General features: G+C 65.1%; 1 protein-coding gene across 1 annotated transcript; it reads right to left on the bottom strand.

Moving 5' to 3' along the window:
- Positions 1–1,034: 1,034 nt before the first annotated feature.
- LOC129735086 (uncharacterized) lies at positions 1,035–8,010 on the bottom strand (the record flags this gene model as incomplete). Its single annotated transcript, XM_055700456.1, has 5 exons — positions 7,822–8,010; positions 5,206–5,367; positions 3,335–3,424; positions 1,372–2,461; positions 1,035–1,338 (listed from the first exon to the last, which is right to left on the bottom strand). Coding segments are annotated over exons 1-5 (1,728 nt in total), but the record flags the coding sequence as incomplete, so codon positions are not given.
- Between the last annotated feature and the right edge of the window lie 3,948 nt (positions 8,011–11,958).

The following is an 11,958-nucleotide window of genomic DNA, read 5'->3' as shown; positions in this document are numbered from 1 at the left end:
AGCACTGGGATAGCACTGGGATAGCACTGGGGTAGCACTGGGATAGCACTGGGGTAGCACTGGGATAGCACTGGGGTAGCACTGGGATAGCACTGGGGTAGCACTGGGGTAGCACTGGGATAGCACTGGGGTAGCACTGGGATAGCACTGGGGTAGCACTGGGGTAGCACTGGGATAGCACTGGGATAGCACTGGGGTAGCACTGGGGTAGCACTGGGGTAACACTGGGATAGCACTGGGGTAGCACTGGGGTAGCACTGGGGTAGCACTGGGATAGCACTGGGATAGCACTGGGGTAGCACTGGGATAGCACTGGGGTAGCACTGGGATAGCACTGGGGTAGCACTGGGGTAGCACTGGGATAGCACTGGGATAGCACTGGGGTAGCACTGGGGTAGCACTGGGATAGCACTGGGATAGCACTGGGGTAGCACTGGGGTAGCACTGGGGTAGCACTGGGATAGCACTGGGATAGCACTGGGGTAACACTGGGATAGCACTGGGGTAGCACTGGGGTAGCACTGGGATAGCACTGGGATAGCACTGGGATAGCACTGGGGTAGCACTGGGGTAGCACTGGGGTAACACTGGGATAGCACTGGGGTAGCACTGGGGTAGCACTGGGGTAGCACTGGGGTAGCACTGGGATAGCACTGGGGTAGCACTGGGGTAGCACTGGGATAGCACTGGGGTAGCACTGGGGTAGCACTGGGGTAGCACTGGGGTAGCACTGGGATAGCACTGGGATAGCAGTGGGATAGCACTGGGGTAGCACTGGGGTAGCACTGGGATAGCACTGGGGTAGCACTGGGATAGCACTGGGGTAGCACTGGGGTAGCACTGGGGTAGCACTGGGATAGCACTGGGGTAGCACTGGGATAGCACTGGGGTAGCACTGGGATAGCACTGGGGTAGCACTGGGGTAGCACTGGGATAGCACTGGGGTAACACTGGGATAATGGGGATACTGGGATAACAGGGATACCGGGAAAATGGGGATACTGGGATAATTGGACACTGGGATAACGGGATACCGGGGACACTGGGATAATGGGGATAATGGGATAACGGGGACACTGGGATAATGGGATACGGGGATACTGGGATACGGGGATACTGGGATACGGGGATACTGGGGATACTGGGACAGCAGGATAAGGGGTATGGGTATAATGGGGATACTGGGGATACTGGGACAGCAGGATAACGGGATACGGGGATACTGGGGATACTGGGACAGAAGGATAACGGGATATGGGGATACTGGGATACGGGGATACTGGGGATACTGGGACTGCAGGATAATGGGATATGGGGATACTGGGGATACTGGGGATACTGGGACAGCAGGATAACGGGATACGGGGATACCGGGATAATGGGATACGGGGATACTGGGGATACTGGGACAGCAGGATAACGGGATATGGGGATACTGGGATATGGGGATATGGGGATACTGGGGATACTGGGACAGCAGGATAACGGGATACGGGGATAATGGGGATACTGGGGATACTGGGACAGCAGGATAACGGGATACAGGGATATTGGGATACTGGGATACGGGGATACTGGGGATACTGGGACAGCAGGATAAGGGATATGGGTATAATGGGGATACTGGGGATACTGGGACAGCAGGATAACGGGATACGGGGATACTGGGGATACTGGGACAGAAGGATAACGGGATACGGGGATACTGGGATACGGGGATACTGGGGATACTGGGACTGCAGGATAATGGGATATGGGGATACTGGGGATACTGGGGATACTGGGACAGCAGGATAACGGGATACGGGGATACTGGGATACCAGGATAATGGGATACGGGGATACTGGGGATACTGGGACAGCAGGATAATGGGATATGGGGATACTGGGGATACTGGGGATACTGGGACAGCAGGAAAACGGGATACGGGGATACTGGGATAGCGGGATAATGGGTTACGGGGATACTGGGGATACTGGGACTGCAGGATAACGGGATACGGGGATACTGGGATACTGGGATATGGGGATACGGGAATACTGGGGATACTGGGACTGCAGGATAATGGGATATGGGGATATTGGGGATACTGGGGATACTGGGACAGTAGGATAACGGGATACGGGGATACTGGGATACCGGGATAATGGGATACGGGGATACTGGGGATACTGGGACTGCAGGATAATGGGATATGGGGATACTGGGGATACTGGGGATACTGGGACAGCAGGAAAACGGGATACGGGGATACTGGGATAGCGGGATAATGGGACACGGGGATACTGGGGATACTGGGGATACTGGGTGCCGGGGCGGGGGCCGTACCGGCGATGTGGGGCGGCAGCACGCGGACGCAGGCCAGGCCGCAGCCCTGCAGCTCCCGCTCCATCCGCGCGTGGTCCTGGGTCAGCGGCACCAGCCGCGGCGGCACCCGCTGGGGCTCCCACAGCAGGAAGGCTGGGGGGGGGAGGGGCGCCCACGGCCCCGGCCCCACATAGATTTTTGGGGGGGGGGGACACACCCACGACCCCCCATCCCCCCCTATATTTTTTTGGGGGAGGGGCAACACCCACGACCCCCATCCCCCCCTATTTTTTTTTTTGGGGGGGGGGGGGGACACCCACGACCACCCATCCCCCCCTATATTTTTGGGGGGGGGAGGGGCAACCTCCGCAACCCCCCATCCCCCCATATATATTTTAGGGGGGGGACACACACCCACGACCCCCCATCCCCCCCCCCATTTTTTTTTTTGGGGGGGGGCAACACCCACGACCCCCCATCCCCCCATATATACTTTTTTTGGGGGGGACACACCCGCAACCCCCCCATCCCCCCCTATATTTTTTGGGGGGGGGAGGGGCAACACCCACGACCCCCCATCCCCCCCCTATATTTTTTTGGGGGAGGGGCAACACCCACGACCCCCCATCCCCCCCCATATTTTTTTTTTGGGGGGGGGCAACACCCACGACCCCCCATCCCCCCCCATATTTTTTTTTTGGGGGGGGGCAACACCCACGACCCCCCATCCCCCCATATTTTTTTTTGGGGGGGGGGGACACCCACAACCCCCCATCCCCCCCCCATATTTTTTTTTTGGGGGGGGGCAACACCCACGACCCCCCATCCCCCCATATTTTTTTTGGGGGGGGGGACACACCCACAACCCCCCATCCCCCCCCATATTTTTTTTTTTTGGGGGGGGGGGACACACACCCACGACCCCCCATCCCCCCCTATATTTTTTTGGGGGGGGGGGACACACACCCACGACCCCCCATCCCCCCCCATATTTTTTTTTTGGGGGGGGGGACACGCGACACCCACCCGAGAGACACGCGACCACCTTGCGGACCCCGTGGGTCTTCATGGCTGCCACGATGTTCCTGGTGCCCTCGGACATCACCGTGGTGGGGCCTGGGGGGGGGAGGGGGAGGGGGGGTTAGGGGGCAGCCCCCCAAGTGTGGGGGTGCTGGGGAGGGGCTATGGGGCAGCCCCCCACAGCTTTTGGGGGGGGGTGGCGGATCTATGGGGCAGCCCCCCACAGCTTTTGGGGGGGGGTGGCGGATCTATGGGGCAGCCCCCCACAACTTTGGGGGGGGATGGTAGATCTATGGGGCAGCCCCCCACAACTTTGGGGGGGATGGTGGATCTATGGGGCAGCCCCCCAAGTTTTGGGGATGATGGCGGATCTATGAGGCAGCCCCCTAAGTTTGGGGGCGGATGGCAGATCTATGGGGCAGCCCCCCACAACTTTTGGGGGTGATGGCGGATCTATGGGGCAGCCCCCCAAGTTTTGGGGGTGATGGCGGATCTATGGGCGGATCTATGGGGCAGCCCCCCAAGTTATGGGGGTGATGGTGGATGTATGGGCGGATCTATGGGGCAGCCCCCCAAGTTATGGGGGTGATGGTGGATCTATGGGCGGATCTATGGGGCAGCCCCCCAAGTTATGGGGGGGATGGCGGATCTATGGGGCAGCCCCCAAGTTATGGGGGTGATGGCGGATCTATGGGGCACCCCCACAATATTTGGGGGGGATGGTGGATCTATGGGGCAGCCCCCCACAGCTTTTGGGGGTGATGGCGGATCTATGGGGCAGCCCCCCACAACTTTTGGGGGTGATGGCGGATCTATGGGGCACCCCCCAAGTTTTGGGGGTGATGGTAGATCTATGGGGCAGCCCCCCAAGTTATGGGGGGGATGGCGGATCTATGGGGCAGCCCCCCAAGTTATGGGGGTGATGGTGGATCTATGGGCGGATCTATGGGGCAGCCCCCCAAGTTATGGGGGTGATGGCGGATCTATGGGGCACCCCCCACAGCTTTTGGGGGGGGTGGCGGATCTATGGGGCAGCCCCCCAAGTTATGGGGGTGATGGCGGATCTATGGGGCAGCCCCCCACAGCTTTTGGGGGTGATGGCAGATCTATGGGGCAGCCCCCCAAGTTATGGGGGTGATGGCGGATCTATGGGGCAGCCCCCCAAGGTATGGGGGTGATGGCGGATCTATGGGGCAGCCCCCAAGTTTTGGGGGGGATGGCGGATCTATGGGGCAGCCCCCCAAGTTATGGGGGTGATGGCGGATCTATGGGGCAGCCCCCCAAGTTATGGGGGTGATGGTAGATCTATGGGGCAGCCCCCCACAGCTTTTGGGGGGGGTGGCGGATCTATGGGGCAGCCCCCCAAGTTATGGGGGGGATGGCGGATCTATGGGGCAGCCCCCCAAGTTATGGGGGTGATGGTGGATCTATGGGGCAGCCCCCCAAGTTATGGGGGGGATGGCGGATCTATGGGGCAGCCCCCTAAGTTTGGGGGGGGATGGCAGATCTATGGGGCAGCCCCCCAAGTTATGGGGGTGATGGTGGATCTATGGGGCAGCCCCCCAAGTTATGGGGGGGATGGCGGATCTATGGGGCACCCCCCACAGCTTTTGGGGGGGGGTGGCGGATCTATGGGGCAGCCCCCCAAGTTGTGGGGGTGATGGCGGATCTATGGGCGGATCTATGGGGCAGCCCCCCACAACTTTTGGGGGGGATGGCGGATCTATGGGGCAGCCCCCCAAGTTATGGGGGTGATGGCGGATCTATGGGGCAGCCCCCCAAGTTTTGGGGGGGATGGGGGGGTCCCTGGGTCATTGTCCCCTCCCCCCCCCAACCTATGGGGCAGGGGGTTACCCTCCCCCCCCCCAGCCCCATACCCAGGTCGCTGCGCGTGCCCAGCAGGATGATGACGCCGTCCTGGCCCCTGACGGCCTCGCCCACCGCCGCGGGGTCGAGCACGTCGCCCACCAGCACGCGCACGGCGGGGGGCGGGGCCGGCAGCCGCGCGGGGTCGCGCACCAGCACCGTCACCTGGTACCCTGGGGGGGGGGGAGGGAGGGACACAGCGTGAGAGCCCGGCCCCGCCCCCCAGCCCCGCCCCCGCCCTCGGCCCCGCCCCCCCCAGCCCCGGCCCCGCCCTCGGCCCCGCCCCCCCAGCCCCGGCCCCGCCCCCCCAGCCGTGAGTCAGCACTTCCAGGGGGAATGACTCAGCATCAGCCTGCCTGCCCCATAGGGGCTCCATAGGGCTCCATAGGGCCCTGCCTGCCCCATAGGGGCCTGCCTGCCCCACAGGGCCCTGCCTGCCCCATAGGGGTCCCAGGGCTCTGCCTGCCCCATAGGGGTCACAGGGCCCTGCCTGCCCCATAGGGCCCTGCCTGCCCCATAGGGGTCACAGGGCCCTGCCTGCCCCATAGGGCTCTGCCTGCCCCATAGGGGCCTGCCTGCCCCATAGGGGCTCCATAGGGCCCTGCCTGCCCCACAGGGCCCTGCCTGCCCCATAGGGGCCTGCCTGCCCCATAGGGGCTCCATAGGGCCCTGCCTGCCCCATAGGGCTCTGCCTGCCCCATAGGGGTCACAGGGCTCTGCCTGCCCCATAGGGCTCTGCCTGCCCCATAGGGGCCTGCCTGCCCCATAGGGGTCCCAGGGCCCTGCCTGCCCCATAGGGCCCTGCCTGCCCCATAGGGGCCTGCCTGCCCCATAGGGCTCCATAGGGCTCCATAGGGGTCACAGGGCCCTGCCTGCCCCATAGGGCCCTGCCTGCCCCATAGGGGCTCCATAGGGCCCTGCCTGCCCCATAGGGCCCTGCCTGCCCCATAGGGGCTCCATAGGGGTCACAGGGCCCTGCCTGCCCCACAGGGCCCTGCCTGCCCCATAGCGCCCGTGGGGGTCCCAGGGCCCTGCCTGCCCCACAGGCTGGGTGTGCCCCACAGGGCCCTGCCTGCCCCATAGGGCCCTGCCTGCCCCATAGGGCTCCATAGGGCCCTGCCTGCCCCATAGGGCTCCATAGGGCTCTGCCTGCCCCACAGGGCCCTGCCTGCCCCATAGGGCTCCATAGGGCCCTGCCTGCCCCATAGGGCTCCATAGGGCTCTGCCTGCCCCACAGGGCCCTGCCTGCCCCATAGGGCTCCATAGGGCCCTGCCTGCCCCATAGGCCCCATAGGGGTCCCAGGGCCCTGCCTGCCCCACAGGCTGGCTGTGCCCCACAGGGCCCTGCCTGCCCCCCCACGTGCCCCATCACCCCACACAGGCCGGGCCCTGCCCCAGATAAGCGCTTATCTGCCCCGGCCAGGCGGGGTCGGCCCCATATGGGATCTATAGGGCCCCACCGGGCTGGCTCTGCCCCACACGGGCTCTATAGGTGCCGCCCAGGAGCTCAACTGCCCCCCACAGCCCCGCTGCCCCCCAGTGCCCCCCAGTGCCCCCCAGTGCCTCCCAGTGCCCCCCATAACCCCACTGCCCCCCAGTGCCTCCCAGTGCCCCCCAGAACCCCACTGCCCCCCAGTGCCCCCCATAACCCCACTGCCCCCCAGTGCCTCCCAGTGCCCCCCAGAACCCCACTGCCCCCCATAACCCCAGTGCCCCCCAGTGCCTCCCAGTGCCCCCCAGAACCCCGCTGCCCCCCAGTGCCCCCCCAACCCCAGTGCCCCCCCCAACCCCAGTGCCCCCCCAGTGCCGCCCCAGTGCCCCTGGTGTCCCCCAGTGCCCCCATCACCCCACTGCCCCCCAGTGCCCCCCAGTACCCCCAGTGCACCCCCCGTGTCCCCCTCACCCCGCTTCCCCCCCCAGTGCCCCCCTGTGACCCCACCTCACCAGTGCCCCCCAGTGCCCCCATCACCCCACTTCCCCCCCAGTGCCCCCCAGTGCCCCCATCACCCCACTTCCCCCCCAGTGCCCCCCAGTGCTCCCCAGTGCCCGCCCGCGACCCCCCCCACCCCCCACCACCCCAGTGCCCCCCAGTGCCCCCCAGTGCCCCCATCACCCCACTTCCCCTCAGTGCCCCCCCGTGACCCCACCACCCCAGTGCCCCCCAGTGCCCCCCCGTGCCCCCCAGTGCCCCCACCACCCCAGTGCCCCCCAGTGCCCCCATCACCCCACTTCCCCCCCAGTGCCCCCCATTACCCCCACTTCCCCCCAGTGCCCCCCAGTACCCCCAGTGCCCCCAGTGCCCCCATCACCCCACTTCCCCCCAGTGCCCCCCATTACCCCCAGTGCCCCCCAGTGCCCCCCCGTGCCCCCCAGTGCCCCCCACCACCCCAGTGCCCCCCAGTGCCCCCCAGTGCCCCCAGTGCCCCCATCACCCCGCTTCCCCCCCAGTGCCCCCCACCACCCCAGTGCCCCCCAGTGCCCCCCAGTGCCCCCACCACCCCGCTTCCCCCCCAGTACCCCCAGTGCCCCCCCGTGCCCCCCCGTGCCCCCCCGTGCCCCCCCCCACCCCAGAGCCCCCCCGTGCCCCCCTGCCCCGCCCCCCGGCGGGCGGCGGCGCCCTCCCCCACCCTGCTGCAGGGCCTGGGGCAGCGTGGCCAGCCCGGTGCGGCCGGTGGCCCCGAAGATCACCAGGTTCCTGCCGGTGGCCATGGGGGGGGGGGGGCGGGGGGGGTCGCGCCGGGAGCCGCTGGGGATCGCCACGCGCCACCGGCACCGGCTCCGCCCCTCGGCACCGGCTCCGCCCCCTCGGGGCGGAGCCAAACGGGGCGGGGCACCGGGAGCGGCTGGCACAGGGAGCCCCGCCCCGCCCCCACCCTCCTCGGCCACCAGCGGGGACCAGCACCCACGGGGGGGGGCGGGGGGGCCGGGGGGTGCCCCCAGTCCATAGGGTCCATAGGGTCCGTAGGGTCCATAGGGTCCCAGTCTGTGCCCCCCAGTCCATAGGGTCCATAGGGTCCCAGTCTGTGCCCCCAGTCCATAGGGTCCATAGGGTCCATAGGGTCCATAGGGTCCATACGGTCCCAGTCTGTGCCCCCCCAGTCCATAGGGTCCCAGTCCGTGCCCCCCAGTCCATAGGGTCCATAGGGTCCATAGGGTCCCAGTCCGTGCCCCCCAGTCCATAGGGTCCATAGGGTCCATAGGGTCCCAGTCCGTGCCCCCAGTCCATAGGGTCCATAGGGTCCATAGGGTCCCATTCCGTGCCCCCAGTCCATAGGGTCCCAGTCTGTGCCCCCCAGTCCATAGGGTCCATAGGGTCCCAGTCTGTGCCCCCAGTCCATAGGGTCCATAGGGTCCATAGGGTCCATAGGGTCCATACGGTCCCAGTCTGTGCCCCCCCAGTCCATAGGGTCCCAGTCCGTGCCCCCCAGTCCATAGGGTCCATAGGGTCCATAGGGTCCCAGTCCGTGCCCCCCAGTCCATAGGGTCCATAGGGTCCATAGGTCCCAGTCCGTGCCCCAGTCCATAGGGTCCATAGGGTCCCAGTCCGTGCCCCCCAGTCCATAGGGTCCCAGTCCGTGCCCCCCAGTCCATAGGGTCCATAGGGTCCCAGTCTGTGCCCCCCAGTCCATAGGGTCCCAGTCCGTGCCCCCCCAGTCCATAGGGTCCATAGGGTCCATATGGTCCCAGTCCGTGCCCCCCAGTCCATAAGGTCCATAGGGTCCATAGGGTGCCGGTCCGTGCCCCCCTGTCCATAGGGTCCATAGGGTCCATAGGGTCCCAGTCCGTGCCCCACAGTCCATAGGGTCCATAGGGTCCATAGGGTCCCAGTCTGTGCCCCCAGTCCATAGGGTCCATAGGGTCCATACGGTCCCAGTCTGTGCCCCCCAGTCCATAGGGTCCATAGGGTCCATAGGGTCCCAGTCTGTGCCCCCCAGTCCATAGGGTCCGTAGGGTCCATAGGGTCCCAGTCTGTGCCCCCCAGTCCATAGGGTCCATAGGGTCCGTAGGGTCCCAGTCCGTGCCCCCCAGTCCATAGGGTCCATAGGGTCCATAGGGTCCCAGTCTGTGCCCCCCAGTCCATAGGGTCCATAGGGTCCATAGGGTCCCAGTCCCGTGCCCCCAGTCCATAGGGTCCATAGGGTCCCAGTCCGTGCCCCCAGTCCATAGGGTCCCAGTCCGTGCCCCCAGTCCATAGGGTCCATAGGGTCCCAGTCCGTGCCCCCCAGTCCATAGGGTCCCAGTCCGTGCCCCCCAGTCCATAGGGTCCATAGGGTCCCAGTCTGTGCCCCCCAGTCCATAGGGTCCCAGTCTGTGCCCCCCAGTCCATAGGGTCCATAGGGTCCATAGGGTCCCAGTCCGTGCCCCCCAGTCCATAGGGTCCATAGGGTCCCAGTCTGTGCCCCCCAGTCCATAGGGTCCATAGGGTCCATAGGGTCCCAGTCCGTGCCCCCCAGTCCATAGGGTCCATAGGGTCCATAGGGTCCCAGTCTGTGCCCCCCAGTCCATAGGGTCCATAGGGTCCATAGGGTCCCAATCCATAGGGTCCCAGTCCGTGCCCCCAGTCCATAGGGTCCATAGGGTCCATAGGGTCCCAGTCCATGCCCCCCAGTCCATAGGGTCCGTAGGGTCCCAGCCCGTGCCCCCCAGTCCATAGGGTCCATAGGGTCCGTAGGGTCCATAGGGTCCCAGTCCGTGCCCCCCAGTCCATAGGGTCCATAGGGTCCATAGGGTCCATAGGGTCCCAGTCTGTGCCCCCCAGTCCATAGGGTCCATAGGGTCCCAGTCTGTGCCCCCCAGTCCATAGGGTCCATAGGGTCCCAGTCTGTGCCCCCCAGTCCATAGGGTCCATAGGGTCCATAGGTTCCCAGTCTGTGCCCCCCAGTCCATAGGGTCCCATAGGGTCCCAGTCTGTGCCCCCCAGTCCATAGGGTCCATAGGGTCCATAGGGTCCATAGGGTCCCAGTCTGTGCCCCCCAGTCCATAGGGTCCATAGGGTCCATAGGGTCCCAGTCCGTGCCCCCCAGTCCATAGGGTCCATAGGGTCCCAGTCTGTGCCCCCCAGTCCATAGGCTCCATAGGGTCCCAGTCTGTGCCCCCCAGTCCATAGGGTCCATAGGGTCCATAGGGTCCCAGTCCGTGCCCCCCAGTCCATAGGGTCCATAGGGTCCCAGTCTGTGCCCCCCAGTCCATAGGGTCCATAGGGTCCATAGGGTCCCAGTCCGTGCCCCCCAGTCCATAGGGTCCATAGGGTCCATAGGTCCCAGTCTGTGCCCCCCAGTCCATAGGGTCCATAGGGTCCATAGGGTCCCAATCCATAGGGTCCCAGTCCGTGCCCCCAGTCCATAGGGTCCATAGGGTCCATAGGGTCCCAGTCCGTGCCCCCCAGTCCATAGGGTCCGTAGGGTCCCAGCCCGTGCCCCCCAGTCCATAGGGTCCATAGGGTCCGTAGGGTCCATAGGGTCCCAGTCCGTGCCCCCCAGTCCATAGGGTCCCATAGGGTCCATTGGTCCATAGGGTCCCAGTCTGTGCCCCCCCAGTCCATAGGGTCCATAGGGGTCCCAGTCTGTGCCCCCCAGTCCATAGGGTCCATAGGGTCCATAGGGTCCATAGGGTCCCAGTCTGTGCCCCCCAGTCCATAGGGTCCGTAGGGTCCATAGGGTCCCAGTCTGTGCCCCCCAGTCCATAGGGTCCATAGGGTCCCAGTCTGTGCCCCCCAGTCCATAGGGTCCATAGGGTCCATAGGGTCCATAGGGTCCCAGTCTGTGCCCCCCAGTCCATAGGGTCCATAGGGTCCCAGTCTGTGCCCCCCAGTCCATAGGGTCCATAGGGTCCATAGGGTCCATAGGGTCCCAGTCTGTGCCCCCCAGTCCATAGGGTCCATAGGGTCCCAGTCTGTGCCCCCCAGTCCATAGGGTCCATAGGGTCCATAGGGTCCATAGGGTCCCAGTCTGTGCCCCCAGTCCATAGGGTCCGTAGGGTCCATAGGGTCCCAGTCTGTGCCCCCCCAGTCCATAGGGTCCATAGGGTCCCAGTCTGTGCCCCCCCAGTCCATAGGGTCCATAGGGTCCCAGTCTGTGCCCCCCAGTCCATAGGGTCCATAGGGTCCATAGGGTCCCAGTCTGTGCCCCCCAGTCCATAGGGTCCGTAGGGTCCATAGGGTCCCAGTCTGTGCCCCCCCAGTCCATAGGGTCCATAGGATCCCAGTCTGTGCCCCCAGTCCATAGGGTCCATAGGGTCCCATAGGGTCCCAGTCTGTGCCCCCCAGTCCATAGGGTCCATAGGGTCCCAGTCTGTGCCCCCCAGTCCATAGGGTCCGTAGGGTCCATAGGGTCCCAGTCCGTGCCCCCCAGTCCATAGGGTCCATAGGGTCCGTAGGGTCCCAGTCCGTGCCCCCCAGTCCATAGGGTCCATAGGGTCAGTAGGGTCCCAGTCCGTGCCCCCCCCGTCCATAGGGTCCGTAGGGTCCATAGGGTCCCAGTCCGTGCCCCCCAGTCCATAGGGTCCATAGGGTCCATAGGGTCCCAGTCCGTGCCCCCAGTCCATAGGGTCCATAGGGTCCCAGTCCGTGCCCCCCCAGTCCATAGGGTCCCAGTCCGTGCCCCCCAGTCCATAGGGTCCATAGGGTCCCAGTCTGTGCCCCCCAGTCCATAGGGTCCCAGTCCGTGCCCCCCAGTCCATAGGGTCCATAGGGTCCATATGGTCCCAGTCCGTGCCCCCCCAGTCCATAAGGTCCATAGGGTCCATAGGGTGCCGGTCCGTGCCCC

Source organism: Falco cherrug, unplaced genomic scaffold (genome assembly GCF_023634085.1).
Source record: "Falco cherrug isolate bFalChe1 unplaced genomic scaffold, bFalChe1.pri scaffold_292, whole genome shotgun sequence".
Classification (NCBI taxonomy): domain Eukaryota; kingdom Metazoa; phylum Chordata; class Aves; order Falconiformes; family Falconidae; genus Falco; species Falco cherrug.
The sequence above is the reverse complement of the archived record's forward strand: the minus strand, read 5'-3'. Positions and strand labels throughout refer to the sequence as shown.